This window comes from Oryza brachyantha, chromosome 3, assembly GCF_000231095.2.
Source record: "Oryza brachyantha chromosome 3, ObraRS2, whole genome shotgun sequence".
NCBI classification, from domain to species: domain Eukaryota; kingdom Viridiplantae; phylum Streptophyta; class Magnoliopsida; order Poales; family Poaceae; genus Oryza; species Oryza brachyantha.
The window spans coordinates 7,636,717-7,659,795 of NC_023165.2; the positions used below are offsets into that span (position 1 = coordinate 7,636,717).

The 23,079-nt window shown below is 41.7% G+C and overlaps 4 protein-coding genes across 5 annotated transcripts; all 4 read right to left on the reverse strand.

The window, feature by feature from the left end:
* Positions 1 to 1,993: 1,993 nt before the first annotated feature.
* On the reverse strand, positions 1,994 to 6,381 carry LOC102707290 (tropinone reductase homolog At5g06060-like). Of its 2 annotated transcripts, XR_001549768.2 has the most exons (6): positions 6,184 to 6,381; positions 5,874 to 6,081; positions 4,080 to 4,296; positions 3,867 to 3,973; positions 3,713 to 3,784; positions 2,373 to 2,445 (listed from the first exon to the last, which is right to left on the reverse strand). XR_001549768.2 is itself a non-coding variant. In XM_006649762.3 (5 exons), exons 1-5 carry the CDS (start codon positions 6,279 to 6,281, stop codon positions 2,263 to 2,265), a joined length of 813 nt encoding a protein of 270 aa, XP_006649825.1. In that variant the 5' UTR covers positions 6,282 to 6,376; the 3' UTR covers positions 1,994 to 2,262. The 2 variants fall into 2 exon arrangements, 1 of the variants encoding a protein (XP_006649825.1); XM_006649762.3 differs by lacking the exon at positions 3,713 to 3,784 and having other exon boundaries at positions 1,994 to 2,445; positions 6,184 to 6,376.
* Positions 6,382 to 8,851: 2,470 nt separating this feature from the next.
* Positions 8,852 to 11,866, reverse strand: LOC102707565 (tropinone reductase homolog At5g06060-like). The gene is made up of 5 exons (XM_006649763.3): positions 11,682 to 11,866; positions 11,368 to 11,575; positions 10,110 to 10,326; positions 9,836 to 9,942; positions 8,852 to 9,191 (listed from the first exon to the last, which is right to left on the reverse strand). Exons 1-5 carry the CDS (start codon positions 11,780 to 11,782, stop codon positions 9,009 to 9,011), a joined length of 816 nt encoding a protein of 271 aa, XP_006649826.1. The 5' UTR covers positions 11,783 to 11,866; the 3' UTR covers positions 8,852 to 9,008.
* A 2,069-nt stretch (positions 11,867 to 13,935) lies between these two features.
* On the reverse strand, positions 13,936 to 16,649 carry LOC102708039 (tropinone reductase homolog At5g06060-like). Its single transcript, XM_040521872.1, has 5 exons — positions 16,505 to 16,649; positions 16,180 to 16,387; positions 15,442 to 15,658; positions 15,225 to 15,331; positions 13,936 to 14,340 (listed from the first exon to the last, which is right to left on the reverse strand). The coding sequence occupies exons 1-5, from the start codon at positions 16,591 to 16,593 to the stop codon at positions 14,152 to 14,154; spliced, it is 810 nt and encodes a 269-aa protein (XP_040377806.1). The 5' UTR covers positions 16,594 to 16,649; the 3' UTR covers positions 13,936 to 14,151.
* Positions 16,650 to 17,024: 375 nt separating this feature from the next.
* LOC102704878 (proline-rich receptor-like protein kinase PERK1) lies at positions 17,025 to 19,815 on the reverse strand. The gene is made up of 8 exons (XM_040522630.1): positions 19,298 to 19,815; positions 18,733 to 19,203; positions 18,534 to 18,620; positions 18,361 to 18,431; positions 18,143 to 18,219; positions 17,784 to 17,931; positions 17,504 to 17,665; positions 17,025 to 17,350 (listed from the first exon to the last, which is right to left on the reverse strand). Exons 1-8 carry the CDS (start codon positions 19,791 to 19,793, stop codon positions 17,129 to 17,131), a joined length of 1,734 nt encoding a protein of 577 aa, XP_040378564.1. The 5' UTR covers positions 19,794 to 19,815; the 3' UTR covers positions 17,025 to 17,128.
* Positions 19,816 to 23,079: the final 3,264 nt, after the last annotated feature.

The window sequence follows — 23,079 nt, forward strand, 5'->3', positions numbered from 1 at the left end:
ATTATCATGATATATAATAATAATAATCAATAGATATTATATATATATATATTATTTTCATAAATATTTAAATTATATTAAAAAATTATATATATATATATATATATATATATATATATATATATATATATATATATATATGTTACCTAACAAATTTAGAGATAGAGATCTCCGTGATTTGGGGGTCTAGAGTTGCCGCACCGCTTGCCCTGAGTAGATTCGTCTTAATATAAGTGTAGTGTTTATAAAAATGACTTAGTTGTTCCTCATTAAACATGTAAATTGTATAGAGTGAGACGTAGGTAAAGATAAAATGAATAAATATTTAAATATGAGATAATTAGTACTGCATGCATATACTTTTATATGATAAATTTAAATTTTAAAAATACAATTATTTTGGGACAAAGGAAAAGAGAACGAATTATCCAAAGGGAAAAGAGAAAAAGAATAAGTATTACCTCCATTTCATAATGCAAAATGTTTAACTTTTTTATCGCAATGTTCGATCATTCGTCTTATTTAAAAATTTAGTACAAATATAAAAAATGACAAGCCGCGCTTAAAATTTTTTTGATAATAAAGTAAGTCACAAGCAAAATAAATAATATTTTTATAATTTTTAAATAAGACAAATAGTCAAACATTACCAGTAGAAAAGTTAAACATCTTTCGTCGTAATGAAATGAAGTACCTGTCAAAATTAGTTGCGTATCGTCGAGTTTTTTACAATGTGGTCGCCACGGGGCCGAGCATTTTCGTGGGGCTTTAACACGTAATAGATTGGCTCCGATGTCGGTCTTTTCAGTCGAATCTATCCGTAATCAGATCAGACCTTTTCACCCAAAAAGGCATCGTCATTGCCACGGATCGGATGATCAATCACAGAGGAGATATTTTGACCCTTTCGGGACATTTTTCTAGTCATGCAGATGCTTACTCCTATCCTATGACGCAGCGTCCAAACCCGTCCCAACCGTCACATCGTCCGCTCTCGCCACACACAACACGCGCGGGCGCGGCGACGAGGCTTGCGTTAGGACTACGGCTCGACACGGCGCGCCCGCACGCTGCCAGGTATAGAAGTGCCGGCCCCCTCACAGCGACGGCACGCCACGCGACTCGACGCGGGCGCTGGAATCCGTGCGCCGCGATGAGCCGATGGTGGTGGCGCCGGGTGCGGGCGGGGGTGCGACGAGGGACGCAACGTGTTCGGTGGCCGCGGCGCCGGGCCGAGACCCTCGCTGTCACGGAGATCACGCCGTTGGGCTGTTCGGATTCGACGGCGAGACTTTTCGGTCGGGGGGACGGCCGGGGAGAGATGCCCTTTTTACTGCCTCGTGGTGGCGACAACGACGACTATCCGGTGCACGTAGGCCTCGCTTTCCCGGATGCGAGCGAGACAGCCTATGGGCTATGGTGTCGAGGCGGCAGGCGGCAGCATCTCCAAGTGGACAGTTGGACAACCCCGTTTTGTTAATACGCCGGAGGTGAAGTACTGAAGTGAAGCCTTTTTGGCCTCTGTTCACCAACAGTTCTTACCGGTTACCAGCGCTCTACGCAACGGGTGTGCATCCAAACAAACGATCTAGAAACATCGCCGGGTCACTGATGAAAGGCATATTAACAACCAACCACCTGAATCGCCTTCATAGTTCATATCATCGCATGTGGTTCTGCAGGACTGGTGCAATGGGCACTAACAGGCTAGCAACAACCATGATGATTGATGAATTCACTATCACACAACTAAAAAAAATAGTTTATTAGCACACGGGTGTATATACATCCGATACTTAAATGTCATCTAAATAGTCATAAAAAATATGAAAAAAAATTAACAAAATAGTTTAATATGAGTTATATCACTCCACCAACATGCAAGTTTAAATTCATCTTCTACCAGTTGTAGCAAAAATTGCAAAAACAATTATAAATATGTATATAGTTAGTTTCAGTTTTATTTGTTTTTTTACTATAACTTGTAGAAGATGAATTTAAGCTTGCATCTCTGTGGAGTGATATAACTCATATTAATCTATCTTATTAATTTTTTTATATTTTTTGATGACTATACACCCGTGTGCTAAAAATTGTTTCCCCGCAACAACACAAGTTTTGTTCGCCTTTTCTTTAGTTCCTAACGAGCAATGCCCCGAACATCAGACACCTCTGTTCCCTTGGTAACAAGAAACATACAGGTTCTGCCTACCGGTTCTTTGCTGGGTGAAGTCCAGCAACAGGCTAACAGTCATGCCTCCCTCAACTTGGATAAAGCCCATTTACAGTCATACCTCCATCCACGGCGATTGTCTGACCAGTGATGTAAGTTGAGCCAGGCATACAAAGGAAGGTAACTAGCGATGAGATTTCTCCTGGTTCTCCAATACGCCTAAGAGGAGTTCGGTTCTTAACAGAGTCCTCGAACTCCTTGTTTGACAAAATCTGTTCAAAGAAGAAAATTATTTGAGATAAAGGTTCAGCGTGCTCAAGACATCACAACCGAAAAAAAAGAACTATTTAACAATGTGATATTTGAGGCCAAATACTAGCCCCCACAAGGAACAGATCCAGGAGAGCTGAGTAGGGAAGAATCGATACTTATCATCCGTGTTTAAACCTACCCATTGGGCAGTAACGCAGCGTGGGTCAGCCAGCCCAGCTACGGCCCGTATCGTGGTACACCCTGACCCCTAGTACCCACATCCTAGTACTGACCCCATATCAGCCATCATCCACCAGCCCATAAACAGCCAAATCAAACCAATAAATTACTTCCAGGCTCATCCCCTTTGCCAAGATGAAATCAATAAACAGCCATCATCTGCAAGACAATCGGTTGTTGTTTCATCTTTCAATTTCATGACAATGCGCCTTGTTGTGTCTTCGTTGCTTGTCACTCAACGCTCGCCCCCTTTGCCACGATGGAGACTATGCAAGCCATCAGTGTCAGTCAGTCTGTGTGTGTGCTAACACTGTACTGTGCATGGGCTCGTGGCCACCCCTCTGTTGGTCTGCCCTGCGACTTTCTACGCGGTACCCCTCTACACGGTGCCCTAGCCAACAGCCAGCAGGGGTTAGGAGACCTCAAAACTGTACTCTATTTTGTATTTGGATGTTCTTTTGTGCATAGATGTATTGTTTGTGCTCTCTTTTTTTTATGCGATTGCAATACAAATATGGTAGGTGTGTGTTGTGTTCGGTTATATTCATCGGGTATCTCCGCCCCATCTTTATTTTAAAACTGTGTCCGCCAGTCCACACAACTTAGGGGGTCTAAATTGTGATTGTTTGGCTACATATTTACAAATAACAATTAATTTATGAATAAACTTTTATATACGTGTTCTTAGCACTCTAAAGGTCAAGGCTGGAAAATAAACCACGTTGAAAAAACCATAACATCTACTCCAAATTTAAGAGTAAAAATTCAAAATTTGGCTTATAAATATAAGCATAAGCAAAAAGATAGGGTTGTTGACAACGGGAAGCAAGACACTGGGCAAAATATTTTTATGTTTTGAGCTTTTATATCCATACTGTTCTGGACAAGTTGATGGGTAGCAAAGCAGCTATTCATAAGACATGAGAGTTTATTAAGTGATTGCAGAGGAGTCTTGGTTCATGTTTTGTTGCTTAAAACCTTTGTTCTAATCTTAATGTATACAAGTACTTTGTGTATTTCTAAAGAAATGCATTTTAAAGAACTAACCTCCAAACAACTATCTGGAGTAAAAGATAACCCTGAATCAATTGCAGACTATCACTTAACAGCACACTACACCTAAACAGTAGAGCCAAATTATATTCCAACTTATTAATATAGTGAAACTAAATAGGATAAATAAAAGAAGCAAGACACTTACTCCTGCTGAAAGAGAAGTCAAGATGTACCCTGGGGCAACACAGTTGGTTCTTATGTTGTCTTTTGCCCACTCACATGCTAAGTTCTTTGTTAATTGGTTCATGGCACCTATACAGAACTTGTAGTTAGTTATTCATGATAGATGACAGAAGAAAGTTATGTTCCTATATGTTGGTAAATAAACAGGACATTAATACTGAGGTACAGCTGTTACCTTTAGTCATCGCATAGATAGTACCACTAAATAGGGCTACTATTCCAGCAACTGATGATATGAAAACAATGCTACCCGATCCAGATGCTTTTAGAAGAGGATGTGCAAGTTGGCACAAATGATAAGCAGATTCAAGATTTGTGGCCATCAAAAATGAGTATTCCTCTGGAGAATACTCGGTAGTTGGTTTTCTTATGTTTGTCCCCACATTGTTTACCTAAAAGAGCAAACGAAAAGCGCTGATATAAATAATCAATGAACCAACGTACTGCAGTAGGCACAATAAACATGTAAACATAACAGGTAATTAGCAAATCAAGGTATTGCAAGGAGAGAACAGACATAGTGAGTAGCTAAAATTCAACTCTGGGTTAAATTTATTGTGTGAAAAATACCACATACATCAAATATTCAAATACATTTGCTCCAGGCAGTTATAGGCTAGTAACGAATATTTTGAGCAGTATTGAGTTATGCTTTGGTGAAGAACTGAATATAGTACCAGATATGATCATCACTTCAGCGGTACTCCAAAATGTTGATCAGCTATCAATTTCTTACGAGTAGTGCTGCGGTCAGAAACTTCCTTTCAACCCCGTGCTTAACTTTTCTTACGAGCTGTATTGTGAAGTGTGAAAACAAGACATTCAATTGGGACTTTATTCTCTTTTTTTTTTGAATAAGAATTGGGACTTCATTCTGAACATAAGGGTATGCATAAATCTCTATTTCTCCAGGAACGGAGGTGCTTTCTTGGGAAATGGTTCCATCAAAACCTCAAAAGGTCAATTAGTGGGTTATTTGCGCAAGCAGGTAATCTGGTGGTTCAAAGTGGGAGCAGCACACGGATAATAATAAAGTACGTTCTAAGCACGGTCGAAGGTACTACTGAAGAGAAGATGCAGGTCAGCGCCATGACCAAAATGTTTTTTTTAGAATAGTATGATCAAAAATGTTTCAGCTGACAAAATGATTTTTATGAACTGCAACTAGTTTCCTGGGAAACAGTTATTAGCACACGGGTGTATACACCCGTGTGCGCATGTCATCTAAATAGTCATTGAAAAATATAAAAAAATTTAACAAAATAAATTAATATGAGTTATATCACTCTACAAATATACAAGTTTAAACTCAACTTCTATAAGTTGTAGCAAAAAAAACAAACAAAACTGAAACTAAGTATACGCATATTCGTAATTGTTTTTGTTATTTTTGCTACAACTTGAAGAAGTTGAATTTAAACTTGCATGTTAGTGGAGTGATATAACTCATATTAAACTATCTTATTAATTTTTTTCATATTTTTTAAAGCTATTTAGATGACATGCAAGCAACGGGTGTATATACACCCGTGTGTTAAAAAACTGCTTCCCTAGTTTCCTTTGGTGACGTTTTGTGATGTACTCTCTCCGGTTCATATTGTAAGACGTTTTGGTTATGTCTAGATTCATCAATATATATATATTGTGTGTATATATATGTCTAGATTTCATTAGCATCTATACAAATCTAAGTTAATACTAGAAAATGTTGCCTCATTTTTCAGGAGGTAGTAATACTTGCAAAGTATAAATTGGAAAATTGGAGTTGCCAGTTTATAGTCCGTGCCCTTGCCTCAAGTGATGTAAATCTCTAAGCTTCCTAATAGAGTTTGATACTACATTTCCTCCGTGACAGGGAAATACATAGTCGAAGTGCAGAAGTGTTCATTTATTTGAGATATACCAAGAGAAATGGGAAGGTGGTGGTGAGTGTGGGGGAGGGGGAGGGGGGTTCCAATATCCAACTCACGAGGATGTCGAGCTTGCCGCCGAAGCGGTCAGCAACGCCGCGGAGCAGGTGCTCCCGCTGGTCCCGCGCGGAGAGGTCACAGACGGAGAAGGTGACGCGGAACCCCCGGGCCTCCCACTCCTTGAGGCGCTCCCCTAGCTCCGCTTCTTTGCGGGAGCAGGTGTGCACGGCCGCCCCCAGCGACGCCAGCTCCTCCACCACCGCACGTCTGCGCCGCCATCGCACGAACCCCCCTCGCGTCAACCCGTCGAGAATCTTGCAGTGTTACAGTACTAGGGAAGATGCAAATCGCCGGGGAGAGAGAATGTACCCAATCCCGCGGGTGCCTCCGGTGACGAGGGCCGTCTTTCCGTTGAGAGACCACCTCCTCGTCGCCCCCACCGTGCCCAAGGTCTCTACCGCGGCCATCTTCCCCCGACTCCCCGGTCACGGCCGGTCGAGACTCGCCGAAGTTTCTGCTTTCCGTTTATCTGTTCACGATAACGTAACTAGTGGAGCAGAAAGAGCGGGGAGGAAGGAAGGCTGCTTTGAGATTGATGACGGTACTAGGGCCGCGTTCGGTTCGGCCAGCGTATGTAAGTTAAAGGCGTCGTTTAGTTCTCAAAACTTTTTTTAAAAAACATCACATCGAATTTTTGAACACTTAAATAAATATTAAACATAAATGAATCAAAAAACTAATTGCACAGTTATGAAAGAAATCTTGAGACGAATCTTTTGAGCCTAATTAGTCTATGATTAGCCATAAGTGCTACAGTAACCAATATGTGCTAATGATGAATTAATTAGGCTCAAAAGATTGTCTCGCGGTTTCTAGGCTAGCCGTGAAATTCGTTTTTTTATTCGTGTCCGAAAACCCCTTTCGACATCCGGTCAAATGTTTGATGTGATGTTTTTGCCAAAAAAAATTTTGGCAACTAAACACCACCTAACTTATCCCTTCGTTTTTCGCATCGCACGCTTTCCGAGCTGTTAAACGGTATATTTTTTAAAAATTTTTCTATAGAAAAATTGTTTTAAAAAATCATATTAATATATTTTGTATTTTTTAAATAATTAATAATTAATTAATCAGTACTAATCTATTATTATGTTTTTCGTGTCAGGTAAGTTAACTTATGTTGCCCCGAACGCGGCCTAGCTGACATAGATGACGTAAACTCGAAAGGTCAAAACGGTCGGAATTGGCGGTATATGTATGAAAATGACGTCAGGCGGTAAGTATCGTATTTATCATATTAACTATTCAGTATCAACCGTAATTCGACGCTGGATAGATATATGGCTAGAAATAGAAAAGATAAGAAATGATGCTCGGTCGATCAACTTCTGTGATCATTTTTACCTATTGGAAGCCTGGAATTTATTACCGCTTGCATGTCCAGTTCAAGTGCTCGAGTCCGCCTACCATCGCCGTTGTGTTTGTGTTCCGCAGTAAGGAAACAAGAAATGAGTTCTGGTTGATTTTGGTGGCCTGATTACTGTGAGTATGACAAATTTTGTTGGTATTTAACGGTAGGATTTTATTAAGGTACCATTCGATAACTATGAGTCGTCCGTAACTTAAGATCTAATGGATCTGATTTTTTTATAATAGTATAGTAGAAATTTTATAGGGATAAAATTTAAACTAATATATAATATTACAATAAATTTGTGTATAATATTTTATATTAAAATAGATGAATTGCTAAATATATTTTATTGAAGTTTTGAATAAATTTTTTAAAATACTTATAAAAATATATGATTAAAATTAAATTTTACTACACTATTACCTTCCTACTCGATGTACCGTAACAATGCCCCAACAGTAAGCCCCATGATCATCCTGCTGTATTGGTCTTGGAATGGTTGAGGAACAAACTGAAACCGAGACTATGCTATTTGCTAGGGTGATCTGAACTGAGATGTACTTCTGTGTGGGCACTGAACCGGGAACGAGACAGGGAGATACGGGTTCAAGGCCCGGGGTATTCCGAAAAAGGATGGAAGAGAAGACCTTGTGTTGTGACGTGTTCCGAATCCCAATTGCGGGATGATATTATGGCTGCGTTCGAAGCAGACCGTTGTAAAAGCTGATTAGCAATACGAAAAATAATAAACGTAATTAGTATATGATTAATTATTACTTATTAAAAATTTAAAATTTTGATTTATTTGATTTTCTAAAATAATTTCTATATAAAAATTTTTCGTACGAAATATATCATCTAGTAGTTTGAAAAACGTGCTAATAGGAACGAGGAGTAACGAGCTGAAACGAACGCAACCTATAGTGAAATCTGTTTTCGACGATGGCGTAATATCAACTTTGGCGTGTCTTCGTCCTCCGCCACCCTCCTCGCTGAGCCGAGAAGCGATAAGAGATTTTGAGGGCCATCCGGCCATCGGTGGCAACTGACGACGAAAATTTCCCCAGCCAATGTAGGGGTGCTCGCAAGCCAACGACATATTTATAAATAAAAACTAATTTTTAATAGAATTTTATATAAGCAATGACAACAGCTAAATCTAAAAACTTTAGTGAAAAAACCACAAAATTTAATGTTGAAAATTTAAATTTTGATTCATAAGCATATGTGAAAAGAAGAAAGCGTCGCAGGGCATTATGAAAGACATCAGTAAGTAAAGCGAACGCCGGAGTGGCAGGTGGTGGCCGAGGGCAGGCCCGCCGGGGGGCGGCTGCTGGAGCGTCTATTGCCGCTGTATGCCTGTATGCACAATCAGCTGGAGGCACACCGCTAGCGGCAGCGGATGCGTGCTGACACCGGAGCATCCGGTGCTTCCTGGATTCTTTACGAAACACTTGCTTGGATGGATTCAACAAGGGTTCAAGGACTATGGATAAGAAATCATTATGATCGCTACCATGGGAAAAGCTTGGAGAAGCTAGAGCTAGAGGAAATGCTGCTACGAGCGTGTTCTTGACTTGAACAGGTCGCCCGACAAAAGAGGCCTTGTTGGACAAAAAAAGCTGGACGACTCGACGATTTCTTCAAATCAGACGAGAAACATATATATTCATGTTGAGGTCAGTTTACAGAACATTTGTTCTAGTTGCGAAGTCCATGAAAAAACAGACTGGTCGTTTCTGGACAGCGGGAAATTGTCATCTTGACAGTCAATTAGTCCTTAGTTTGGATAGAGCCCATTGACGGTCATACCTCCATCAACCGAGATAGTCTGGCCAGTAATGTAACTGGAACCAGGCATGCAAAGAAAAGCAACCAGCGATGATACTTCTTCTGGTTCTCCAACACGCTTAAGTGGAGTTCGGTTCACGACAGTATCTTCAAATTCCTTATTTGCCAAAAGCTGCATAAAACAATAAAAGAGGGAAAGGGTTCAGGGTCAGCACATTTCTTTTTCTAGCGCTCCCAAGGGAAGGATAAATAGATAAACTGGAGTAAAAGAAAAGTTCAGCATGCAGTGCTCAGGACACTTGCGCTTGTAGCTGTGCTACAGTCTTTTTATTTGTCAATTATATGAACAAAGTAAGAGGCAAGCTTTGGACTAATAAATAAAACAAGTAGGGCGTGCGCTGGATTATGAGGTAATCATGGGCATAAAACTAAAATTGATCAATCATACTTTATGGTGTGCTTCTATGCTATCCAAATATTAATGAACATGAGTGGTAAAGCAGTTATAATTAATTTTAAAACAACCTCAAGATGAAACTGAAGTCAAACAGAAAATAAAGGTGGAAAAAAGAGTGAGGCTGAGCTAGTTAGATTCGGTTGGACATTTTTCCAACCTAAGCTTCTGAGTTCTGTTGACTTTTTGCATCAACAGAATGGTAAAATAAAATATAGCTTAAGTTTCAGAAACAAGCAGATAAGAAGGCAGCCTTGATGCTATTGCAGTTGCCTGCTTGATTACATGTTCTGAATTGACAACATGACAAGCACCCAACCCAAACATGATAAATTAGGATGGGTGATAAGCAACAGCCTTACTCCTTGTGTAAGTGAAGTCCTGATGTACCACGGGGCAACAGAATTGGTTCGTATATTGTCTCTCGCCCATTCGCATGCTAGGTTCTTGGTTAATTGGTTGATTGCACCTAAACAACACCAATAACAGTTTAGGAATGCTCAACAAATTGAATACACATTCACTTTTCTAACATAATGGAGTTCACTCCAGCCTTTGCTTCAAAGAAGCTACCACCAATTATTATAGGGTTTGCAGGTCAAAAATGCACACTCACTGATGAGTTTAAACAGTTACCTTTTGTCATAGCATAGAGAGAACCACTAAAAACGGCTACCAATCCACAGACTGATGAGATGAAAACAATATTCCCGGACCCAGATGCTTTCAGAAGAGGATGTGAAAGTTGGCACAGATGATATGCAGATTCAAGATTAGTTGCCATCATAAAAGAATATTCCTCTGCAGAAAATTCAGTAGTTGGTTTCCTTATGTTTGTCCCCACATTGTTTACCTAAAAGACCAAATGAAGTTAGAATAAATTGAAGTACCATCCAGATCTTGAATGATCAAACAGTGACAATCAAAATTACAAAAAGTAAAGGCAGAAAAAGGAACACATTTAGGAGAAGATGTACATGGTATGCAAATTAAGCAAACAAAACCTGCAGGGTCAGCTTGTAAAATTCCACATCAATCAAAGCTGTTAATTCAACTATGCGGTGTATTAGTACCATATAAAAATAGAAAATTTGCATTTCAATGTTCCTTAGGATTTTCTTTTTTGGTCAAGAACCAAGCGCGGGCGTGCCAATTTCATTGAAATAATAGTGAAGTATGTACAGACGAAAAAAACTAAGGCTGTACATTTTGTTTATTAGGGAACATTTGTGCTAATCTCTTGGTGCCAGCCAGCATCCAGGTTTTCCCTCCCTCTTTTATTTTTGCTATGAGCATTGTTGCCAGTCGTTCTGTATGGTGAAATACACTTTTATTCTTCTCCTTCCAAATTTCCTGTTAGGAGTAGCAGGGAAGGGATCTCATCCCTTGCTTAGGTACTCCTTGCTCTGTTGCCAGTGCCTCCCACCACTCTTCGAAGGGAAGTAGTATTTGAAAAGAACTCCAGGCAATCCATGTTGCTGAGTTTGACATTGCATTTATAAGCATAATAGTAAAAACATCGGCCATTTCCAAATGTATTTTATCCAACAGGCTAGTTTTATGTGCTTTAAATACAACTAATAAGTTACAGCCATAAAGCCATTATCTATTGTTTGGACACATTTGAGATCGAAATGATGAGAAAACAACTCTAATGAAGATCAAATTGCGCAAACAGGCAGGACGAGTCTTTCTAACAATTTGAAGGCCTCTTTTTATCTTCCGCTATATTTGCCTTTTGAGTTATCTATAGTTCTATACCAGCATTCTTCGTTTGGATGGGGAATGGTACAGGGGTTCTAGGGACAAACAAACTTTGACGCGAACATGCAACTCAATTGCAATCTATAAAGGAAATATGAAAGGAAGGGAGTGAGTGACTTGGTCGTCTCACGAGGATATCGAGCTTGCCGCCGAAGAGGTCGGCGACCTGGCGGAGGAGGCGCTCACGCTGGTCCCTCACGGAGAGATCGCAGACGGAGGTGGTGACGCGGAATCCCCGGGCCTCCCACTCCCTGAGGCGCTCCCCCAGCTCCGCCTCCTTCCGGGAGCATGTGTGCACGATGGCCCCCAACGCTGCCAGCTCCTCCACCACCGCACGCCTGCATAAGGCATGGGTTCCACACAGCTCAACCATCGGGGAATCTTGCAGACTCGTGGGACTGAAGTCTGAAGAGAGAGGATGAGAGAGGTGCTAGGGGAGGTTACCCGATTCCACGGGTGCCACCGGTGATGAGCGCCGTCTTCCCTTGGAGAGACCACCTCCCCGGCGTCCTCACCTTCGCCGACGCCTCCGCCGCCGCGGCCATCTCCGAGCCTCCCGCCGGTCGCGGTTTGTCCCCTCTGCTTTATCTTCTGTTTCGCAACACGGCAGAACGACGACGTGTGCATCCATCCCATATACTTCTGAGTAGTAATCATCCTCACAAGCTATTTTTTATTAGGTGGAGTATTTTTTATTAAGTGGAGTAGAAACGTAACAAACAAAAATCTCTAGTTAAAATTTGCCAATCAATCAAAACAGCCAAGATGTGCCTACGCACATTTGGCTAAACAAACAAAATAATAAATCTTTCTGTTTTTTTTTTAAAGGTGAGACAAACATAAGAGGGGTCTAATGTGTCATTCTATTCATGCACCAGGAGAAATTATGATCTATCTATGGTTATTCTATCGTATATTCTGTTTGAAGATGTATTAGAATTTTAAAGAGTCGGTGGTGAGATGTGTAGATTCATCCTTTACCACCACCACTAAGTTTTTTTAAGTATCATATGTAATTTATTTTTGTCGATGAAATTTATTTCAAACTTTGCTTTAGAGAAACTACTGCCACAAAGATTGCAAAACAAAGGTTGCAAAATTACGTGATCACAACTTTGACTAAAAACAAAAACTAACTACTAAAAATACCACCTCAAAAACATATATTTTTCATCAATAATTGGTTAGAATCTATATAAGCATTGTTACTTTCTAATGGCTCATAAGTTATATGTAGTCATTGGTTTCACAAATAAAAAGCAGAATCTCCAAAAATCATGATTGGTTATTGTGTCGGTCAAATTTCGTACATATTACCGTTGGCAACTAATGTTGAATTAAAATGAAAAACAATGTCAACAATCAACTAGGTTGTAAATAGCCATTCGCCCTAATCTATCCATCGAAGTTGATCCGACGATGACACAACTGCCAAGGTGTCACATCAACATGAAACTGTCAATGCGATGCCTCTGAAAAATTCATGACATTTATGATATCATCGTTACTATTATGTATATCTGATACTAAGTTTTCACCTAATTAAAGAGTCACCTTGAGACACGGATGTGAGGGAAGGTTCATCAATGACCACCACATGTATCGCCGATGTTGGTAGAATTGACCACCATGACCCCATATCAAGGGTGGTTTGACCTCCTAGCTCCTATGCGTTGAAGTGCCCAAACATCCATGGTCCATATTTGATGACGGCAAAGAAGGTGAAGTGACTTGATGAGTAGCACATAGTTATCACCTTCTTTTCTCCCAACCGCCTCAACACGCCAAGCTTGCTGGTCGTAGGGGTCGCTACCGCTATTGCAGGCTTGCAGCAATGACTAAGAGGACCATCCATAAAATAGTCGTTGCCTCCCTAGACTGCTCACTAGATTTGACTGATGTTGCCATGAAGACTAGGGGAATCGCTAGAGCTCACCTTGATCTATACCCACACCATTCTCACTTTGACGTCATGTGTCCTTTCATACCAGCTTGCCCATGGACAACAGTCGTACCTCACATGTCTCATATACACCTCTATCTTGGCTCTACCCGTCAGTGTGTTGCACGGAATTGATCTGATCTTGGCAAAAACAACCTCATCACCATTCTCCTTGCACCCACATGGTGGTTGCACAATAGCTAGGGTTGGTAGCTTTATCCCCCTCTCTCGCTCGTTCTATTAAAGGTAAGCGACAAACTTATGAGATCAATAATAGTGTGTTAGACCTTTAATGTCCATTTGAAACACAAAATTAGAAAAACACATAAATAGGAAAAATATAGGATTTTGATAAGGATGCAAGTGTAAAACCAAAGATTAAAAAACACAAGAAAATACAGTAATTGTTGTTGTTTGAATGAACCACAAGAAAAAGACACATGAATTAGAAGGAAGAGATGGATACATGGAAAAAAACCATGAGGCTAGATCTTATACTAACTTTTCTCCAAAATCTTCTTGTCCATACGAATATCATAGGATTGTTGAAGTCTCAATCCTTTGTTTCAAAGGACCAAAATTGAAAATTTTCTATAGGATTTAAATCCTATAAAATTCATTTATTCTTTTTCCTACAAATCGTGTAGATATAGATTACTTAAGGGCATCCCGTTTGTTGTTCGTGTAGCTAACAACGAACGTGTTTGGTGGAGTAATTTAGTACTGGCATCAAATGCATATGCAAATGCAAACCAATCAACCAAATAGTTTTTGTCATAGGTTCATACCGAATAGTTTTGGTCTATGCTCATAGCCATCTGTTTGCGATATTGGGTTTTACATACGGTTCAGACCTCACCCCTCCAAACACAGTAATTTGAGCTTCTTACGTTTTGCGTCTGACCGAAATCTGAATTCTGAGACAACTATGGTTCACCTCAGAAGACAGACCACCGGCTTGTATATATGCTGCTAGTCCTGATTTGGGTACAACCCGTTTATGGTCATGCCCCCGTCGACGGAGATCGTCTGGCCGGTGATGTAGGAAGCCCCGGGCATGCACAGATACGCGACCAACGATGACACCTCTTCTGGTTCTCCCACGCGCTTCAGCGCAGTTCGACGCATGACGCTGTCGGCGAAGCCCTCCCTTGCCAATTCCTGCAGAGCCAAACGGGGGAAACGAAATGATCCAGGAGGTGGTGTTTGGGACAAGAGATCTATTTTTAGTCTCTTGTCTCATCGAATGTTTAGACGCTTATTATAAATAGTAAACGTAGATTATTAATAAAACTCATTCATAATCTTGGACTAATTCGCGAGACAAATCTATTGAGCCTAATTAATCCAAGATTAGCCTATGTGATGCTACAGTAAACCTGCTCTAATTATAGATTAATTAGGTTTAAAAAATTTGTCTCGCGGATTACCATTAATTTATAAAATTAGTTTTTTATTAGTCTATGTTTAATACTTCAAATTAGTGTCCAAACATCCGATGTGATATGAACCTAAAAAGTTTAGCTCCATCTAAACAACCCCTCAGAACAGGCGAGGGGCTAAAGGTTGTGATGTGCTCCCTGCGTATCCAAAAATATAAGACGTGCATATTGCTAATACGGTCTTCAGTGCTATAGTTTGATTTGATCGGTAATCATTTTTACAATATAAACAACCGAAACTAATTAAAACAATTTATAATCCTTGAGTAGATACTAAAAGGTACTAAAATTTTATTATAAAACTTGGTACCATAGGTACTATAAAATACTAAATTTTACATAGAAAAAAAGATACCTCCTGGTACTTTCTCAAGTACTGTAAAATTACTGAACTAATTATATGACATGCATAACACCACATATATATTAGCTTAACAATTAGTCAAATATTACAAATATTGACAAGCACACCTTTTTAATACGGACGGATTACAAATTAAGGAGAGCGATAAGCCTGTAAAGGAATTAGAACACTAGATCCAGAAATTGATGGTGCAGTCAAGCATAACATTCAGATGAGCAACAGAAGAGGTAGTGCCTTACATCTTCCACAAGTGAAGTCTTGATATACCATGGTGCAACAGAGTTGGTTCTTATATTGTCTTTCGCCCACTCACATGCCAGGTTCTTGGCCAGCTGGTTCATGGCACCTAAACAACACCAGAGGATATCATAAAAGAATCATCAACAGTTCATGTCGACATTTTCGCTATGCCATTCATGAAAAATAACAGAGCGTATTGCAGTAGTTAATTGTAACCTTTTGTCATCGCATAGACAGTGCCACTACATACAGCTACCACTCCAGAGACTGACGATATGAAAACAATGCTTCCTGCCCCAGATGCTTTGAGAAGAGGGTGTGCAAGTTGGCAGAGATGATACGCAGATTCAAGATTAGTGGCCATTATGAACGAGTAATCATCCGCAGAGTATTCAGTAGTTTGTTTTGAAATGTTTGTTCCCACGTTGTTTACCTGCACACCAAAATGCGAAAATAAGAAAAAAAATCAGCACCAGGTCTACAAACAGTCAGGAGACTCAGGAGTCGGGATATGATTCCTATGAAGTGGGTTGTTTGTCGATGACTCAAAAGTAGCTAAAATGTGCAAGCATTTTGATGAGCGCCACTTTTTTTCTTTTAGAAAATGGATTAAAGCCCGGCCTCTACATCCACAAAGCACGTACACGATCAAGCAACCACCTCTTCCACTACCAATACTACTGGGCAATGTTTGATGAACTTTACAGTGTTAAAGCGCCCCCAAGTTTTGATGCTATGCAAAATCTGTCCCCTCAAACTCTGATTCACCGATTGAACATCACAAGTGGCAACTAGCATAGTGGTTCATCAACAACCATGAATCTTATAATATTTAAGCAGCAGACCATGCAGAGTTAATCAAAATTAGGATCAGTGACGATCAATTGCAATACCTAGAGGCCAATCAGAACGGGAAGCAATGAAAAAGAGAAACCAAGTGAAGTGGTTTATTACAAGGATGTCGAGCTTGCCGCCGTAGAGGCCGGCGACCTCCCGGAGCATGCGCTCCCTCTGCTCCCGCACGGAGACGTCGTAGACGGAGCCGGTGACGCGGAAGCCCTTGCCCTCCCACTCCCTGAGGCGCTCGCCCAGCTCACCCTCCTTCCTGGAGCAGGTGTGCACGGCCGCCCCCAGCGCCGCCAGCTCGTCCACCACCGCACGCCTGCGCGTGAACTCCTCCCCGTGTTGATCGTAAGAAGCAATCAAGCAAGAAAGGCCCTGCGGTGGAGGTGCCACTAGCTAGCGAGAGGGAAGGAGGAGGCTGCGGCTGAGCCAGTACCCGATGCCGCGGGTGCCGCCGGTGACGAGGGCCGTCTTGCCGCTGAGGGACCATCTCCCCGCTGCGCCGCTGGTGGTCGCTTCCGCCATCGCCTACCCGGCTAATCCAATCAGTTTGTGACTGTTTTTGCGAAGAAGTCCCTATGTCAGACCTGCTCTTCTGGAAAAACTTCCTGATTCGTGTTGCTTAGCACGGTGATCAAATTTGGCGTTATTTGGAAAAAAAAAAGCCACCGATTCGGCGATTCATCATCCTATCTGAATGGTTTTCATCGTGAAAATCGGACTTCCTGAGTTGGTTTAGGACGCAAACAGCTCGTTTTTCTAGTTGTAAATTAGAAAAATCAAACTGAATTTTAAATTTTTGACAAAAAAATGATCAGATTTTATTGGTAGCCAATGATTTTCAAACGGTTTTCGAGAAAATAAAACTGAAAATAAAACACCCTATTACGCTTTTTCGTGAGTTCGGCGAGGCGGCCCATCAACATTTTGGAGCGCGCGAAACAGCATCAGAAATTCTAAATGCAATCCACAGCCACTCATTCACGTCTTCATGTACAGCAATATTTGTTCCGTATCCCAAAACAAAGAAACACTTAAATGCAATAAAAAGATGTGCAGTTCACCAGCCCTTGGCTGGGCTACGGTTGGCCTTGTCCGTAAGAGCTTGCTCGCTGCTGTAATCGCTGCTTGTGTTTCCCTGACTCCGCGGCGCTCTCCTTGATCGTGGCCCGATGGACTCACCGGATTCCATCATGGAACTGTACGTGTCGTCTTCGTATGAAAATCTAAATATAGAATGTGCATCTTCTCCATGCGTTTCTCCCTGCAAGTGCTTCAGGATCTGAAGAGGAAAAAATAGAAAAGAAACTTCTGTCACATTTATGTATCACATGACAAATTACAGCTCTTTGATTACGCAGTTTAGTACGAGTAACATTTTTCTTTTCTTTCTATCTTTCTTTTTTTGGCGGTTTCAGCTTTTCAGGGGACGAACCTGAACCATGGATGGGCGCAGATGAGCTGATTGGCGCACGGCAGCGGAGGCACACTCGATCATTCGCATCATTATGTTTTCATCATAATCGTCTCCAATATCCGGATCAACAAGGATATCAAAGTTGCCTTCCTCCGTAACCTGCGAAAGCAAGGGCTTCGCCTGCAGAAGCAAATTCAAAGGATACGATGTTTCAGGCTAAATAGATTTGTTGGAGTGAAGGACATGTCTTGGGTGTCAGGGCATTAATTTATGAAGAAGGTTGTTGTTAGAGACTGACCCAACCAACTAACGTGCTATCCATGTAAGATTCAGATGACTGAACCGGCAGCCTTCCGGTTATCAGTTCCAAGAGGACGACACCGTAAGCAAAGACATCAGCTTTGTCAGTAAGTTTCCCGCTAGACAAAAACTCTGGAGCTATGTACCTGCAGAAATGAGGATATGCTATGAATATGGTAATGTTTGTGCCTACAGATATTCTGGTTAAGAAATTAGAACGAAGAATCTCGAAATGTTTCTCTCTTAGGTTGTAATTTTCCAAATCTTAATGAAATCTGGTTGGCCCCCCTTCGGGTCAACCCGGCAAAAAAAAAAAAGAATCTCGAAATGTAGAAGGAATGCTGAAGAAAAACTGACCCGAAAGTGCCCATTATTCTTGTAGAAACATGTGTGTGGTTTCCTGGTTGATATTTTGCTAGACCAAAATCTGCAACCTGCAAGGATCAATACATACTAAGTATAGGACCGTGCAATGGCATATTTTCGCAACTCAAACTCGTCCTGAAAAAAAAAAACACAGCTGCTTGCGATATTGTGCAGAGTAGGTTTGTTCCAAGGAGCGCACTTGAAACTACCTTGGGTTCAAAATCATGATCCAGAAGAATGTTGGATGCCTTGACATCACGATGTATAATTTTAGGAGCACCTGCATAGTGAATGAAACTTTTTTCATATTACACCACCGTTCAGCACTAAGATAAGAAACTGAATACAACTGCGAAACAGATAGGTATATAGTAGAACTAACAGTCGTCGTGTAGATAGGCCAGACCCCTTGCAGATCCAACCGCAATTTTCCATCTTTGTTGCCAATCCAGAGGTGGCCCCTTGTTCCCTGTATAAAGTTTCAACATCAACATCAACATGATCAGAATAAAAACCAAGGCTTAAAAAAACGTTGACCGGAAGTCAACGTGCATTTGACTAAAAAAACTAAATTATGTCACCGTGTAGATGCGTGTCGAGCGTCTTGTTGGGGACAAACTCGTAGACGAGCAGCCTCTCGTCGCCGAAGATGCAGTATCCGACCAGCGAGACGAGGTTCCTGTGGTGCACGCGGGTGATGATCTCCACCTCCGCGCGGAACTCGCGGTCGCCCTGCTTGCTCTCCGTCTTGAGCTTCTTGATGGCCACCTCGGTGCCGTCCTGCAGCTTCCCCCTGTAGACGCACCCGAAGCCGCCCTGCCCGATGACGTTGTCGGGAGAGAACCCGTTCGTCGCGGCGGCGAGCTGGTCGTACGAGAGCGAGCCGCCGGTCTTCGGCAGCTCGGTGAGGATGTCGACGGAGTGCGGCCGCTCCGAGCCGGCGTCGGAGAACGTGCCGCTCGTCTGTGGCGGCGTCGGGTGCTGCTGCTGCTGCATGAAGTAGTGGTCCGGCGGCGCTTGCTGGGCAACGAATGGCTGCGGCGGAAGGTCACCTGCAAGAACCAAGTGTGGTGAATGTTTGTGACGACGGCATGGCCGGTAGGCCTGTGCACGACAGCGAACGTGACAAGCTGTGCCGGAGCGCACCTTTGTAGTAGGGGTTGGGGTTGTATATTGGCGGCGGTAGCGGAGGCGGCTGTGCCTGTTGCTGCCGCCGCCGCCGCCGTCTTATCCGCCGGCATCGCTGGATCCAGAGCGCGAGCACACACAAAACCAAAACCGCCCCGGCAACCCCGGCCGCCACTGTGATCCAGACCACCGCCGTGGAACTCAAGCCCGAGCTCGAGTCCTTCTGGGGTGCCGCGGGCGCCGGGTCGGAGGCCGGGGCAGTGAGCACGGCCAAGGCACGGCGGACTCTCGGCCCGTCGTCGGAAGGGGTGACGCCCTGCACCGGCGGCCCGCCGGTGGTCAGCAGGGCCTTGGCACGGTCGACCACGTCGCCAGCGACGGCGTAGAGCTTCGCGAAAGCCGACGGCTCCTCGGGAGGCACATACTGAGGAGGCGTCGGCGGTGGCGGCGGGGGTACGAACGCCGCCGGCCGTGCCCGCTCGGCCGGCTTGGAATACCAGAAGCGCGCCCACATCTCAGCCTGTGCCGTTCTGCATGTGCACGACTCGAGCCACGCGCGAAACGGAAGCTTTTATAAACTTTTCGCCTCGCCTGGCTGGCTGTTGTCTCGAGCCGGTTCTTAACCATGCGGCGCCCGTTGCCCCTGTTTCCGCGCGAAACAGAGTGCAAACGAGCGGCACACGAGAGCGAGAGTGCGAGACAACCACACGGTTTTGGACTTGCGCTCTGCAGCAGAATTCCACTGGAGGAGGCTTCAGCCTTCCACCGGTATGTATTGGTAACAACAATAACAGCAATGCGAGTGGCAAATCCGTGGACCGGACGGCAGCAAGGACCGGACTTGTTCCATCCAACGTCTAGGTCTAACGTGCTGGGCAGCTAGTGTGTATGGGAATGAACAGTTATCGCTATCCAGAACAATGAGTTGGCGGTCATTTTTTTTTCTCTAAGCATTGAACATCAGCGCATGCAGGTCCGGTTCCTCTGCAGTAACGCAGACAACACTGTTCATGTGAGTAGCACAGAGAATCAATGCTATGAATAGTGATATAATACTGTAGCAACAGTAATATTGGAATACTGTTTATTACCGTAGCAAATACTGTAGCGCTAAATTTTATCCCTTCGTTTCGATCCAAAGGTCATAGGATATACCAAATTCACATTACTGTTGCTTTCTGCTACAGAGGATCTCATTCCGAGCATGTAATGAGTAATTATGTTAATCAATCGTGCGACGGTGAAGGTGCTGACAAGTCAAAATTGCAAAAAATAACTACATGGACATTGTCAGCCCGGCCAGTAGCGGGAATAGATCAGATACATGCATACATTGGAGCATGTGTTTATACCTCGTACAATTATCCGTAATATATCTTTTGGAGTAGCCCATCGTTCTGCAATCTCCAGTGCGCTGAAACAATTTACTATTAGGTGAAAAATAGCGGAAAGTCAATGAGGACAAGCCAGCAAACTAATCGTCCTAGGCAACGGGCCTAGGCAACATTCGTTTTGGCTTTTCAGCCGAGCTACTCCATCATTTTTCATGACCATGTGTAACAATAACATAATTTATACGTATTTTAAAAATCAAATAAATACATTATTATGTTTGTAATACTTATAATACTTTGTCATAGAATAACTCCATCTTTCTAGTTTATTTTAGGATAGAGGGGCATTTAATTAGGCAGTGATCTTTTGGCTTTTTAGGAAAAAATGAAACGGCGTATTTATAAATAAAAAATATTTTGTTAATAAAAATTTTATACGTGTTTTTAGCGACCTAAAAGCAAATTCTAAAAAATAAATTACAACGAAAAAACGTCAAAATCAACTAAGGTTGAAATTTCAATTTTTGGTGCATAAGTATAAGCATGAACGAAAAAATGAGACTAAAAATTCAAATTTGATTATTTAAAAATGACACGCACATTTACATGTTATAACCGGCTCAGCTCCAACCTCATTCAAAAGCTACTCAAATCTCAAAGTGAACTAACCATCCATTCCCCTATTCTATCTCACCTAGGCTTGGCAACAAGGCGAGGCGAGGCCAAGGATGGCATGAACGGCCTCGGCCTCGCCCCCGCCCCCTAAAAACATCCCTGGGCCTGGCCCTGGCCCGAACAAAAACCAGGAGAAAAGCTCTCCTCGTCCCCATCCCCAACTCCAAACGAGACCCCGTTGATCTAAAAAAAAAGTTAAAGATGCTCACTTGGCGGCAACCAGAGATGGTGAGGGCGGTTGCCAGAGCCAAAGAAGGCAGCGTTGTGTGGGCGGAGGCACGCGTGTGACGAAGAGGGCGGCGGCTACAGTGCACAGTCTGTGTGCAATGTAACATTTGAAGTTGATACTGGGGTTTACTGGGTCCAATAGACTTTCAACAGCACTAGCCCAAAAAAAATATCTTTTAAAAAGTTCGGGGCTGCCCCCATCCCCGAAAATTCCGGGGCCCTAAACCTAAATATCTATATGGATGATTTTGGCCCTGGCCCTGGCCCTGTTGGGGTTGGTCCTCGCCCCGATCGGATTTTGGGCACCCTAATCTCACCATCTATTCTCCTTCACCATGAAAAATAGAAAATGGTGACAATAAGTTAAATGATCTTTAAGCTTCGATTGGATGAACCTCAATATTGGCTAATCTACAATTCTACACATATTAGTCTAACTTCAGTCAAAATTTCAAACATGTATACGTGACGGACCAAGATAAAAGTCATATCAAACATAACCAGGAGTACTGCATGCTTTCTTGTTGATTTTAATCCATGAGTGAAATATAAATTTTGAAACTTAATTTTAGTAGTGATATTCGTTTTTTTATCTTGTATATTTTCTATCATTGGCTTTAAACTGATAATAATATGTAAGTATATAATAGTGTTATTCCTAAATTATTTGGTTTTATATTCACTTTTCTTTTATTTATCTACAGTTATCAAACATAGCTCAACTGATCAAAGGTTTTTCATTTTTAGTTTCATCATATATAGCCTCAGCCCGTGTAAATGTTGTTATCATTGACCCGGTTGATATTAGAATTATAGTACCATGCATGTTATATTTTTTTTAAAAAAAAATCCAGGTTGGTGCCAACTTACTGCTCCATTCAAAAATAAGGTCAATTTTAATTATTTTAGTTTGTCCTAAAATAAGTTTACTTTTGAGTAATCATTAGATTAGAGCCTATAAAAGCAAAGAGTAAATACATTGGAAATAGACGAGGTATGGGATAATTATATTGAGATTTAATAAAGTGGAGAGTACGTTAATCTTTAGCTTTTGCATTGGTAGGTGTGTGACGAGTGAAAAACAAAGTTATTTTGGGACGGATGGATATAAATTATTAATTTTGAATTTTGAAATGAATATAACACCAAATTGAGAGCATTATCATATTTAATTACAAAGTTCAGACTTAGTAAATTAGAGTACATGCCCTTTCTAATTGCATGGTTTATTTAACACTAATTCGCAATACACTCTACCGTGTCATGTCCATTGGATCAATGATCCTATGTTTGTTTATGCCTTGTTCAGTTTACAAAATCTTTTTATAAAAACATCATATCGGATCTTTGAACATATATTTGAAGTATTAAACATAGTCTAATTACAAAATAAATTACAGATTCCACCAAAAAACTACGAGACGAATTTTTTGAGCCTAATTAATACGTCATCAGCACATGTTAGTTAGTGTAGCACTTATGGCTAATCACGTACTAATTAGGTTCAAAAGATTCGTCTCATGATTTCCCCTATAACCATGTATCTAGTTTTAATATTCATGT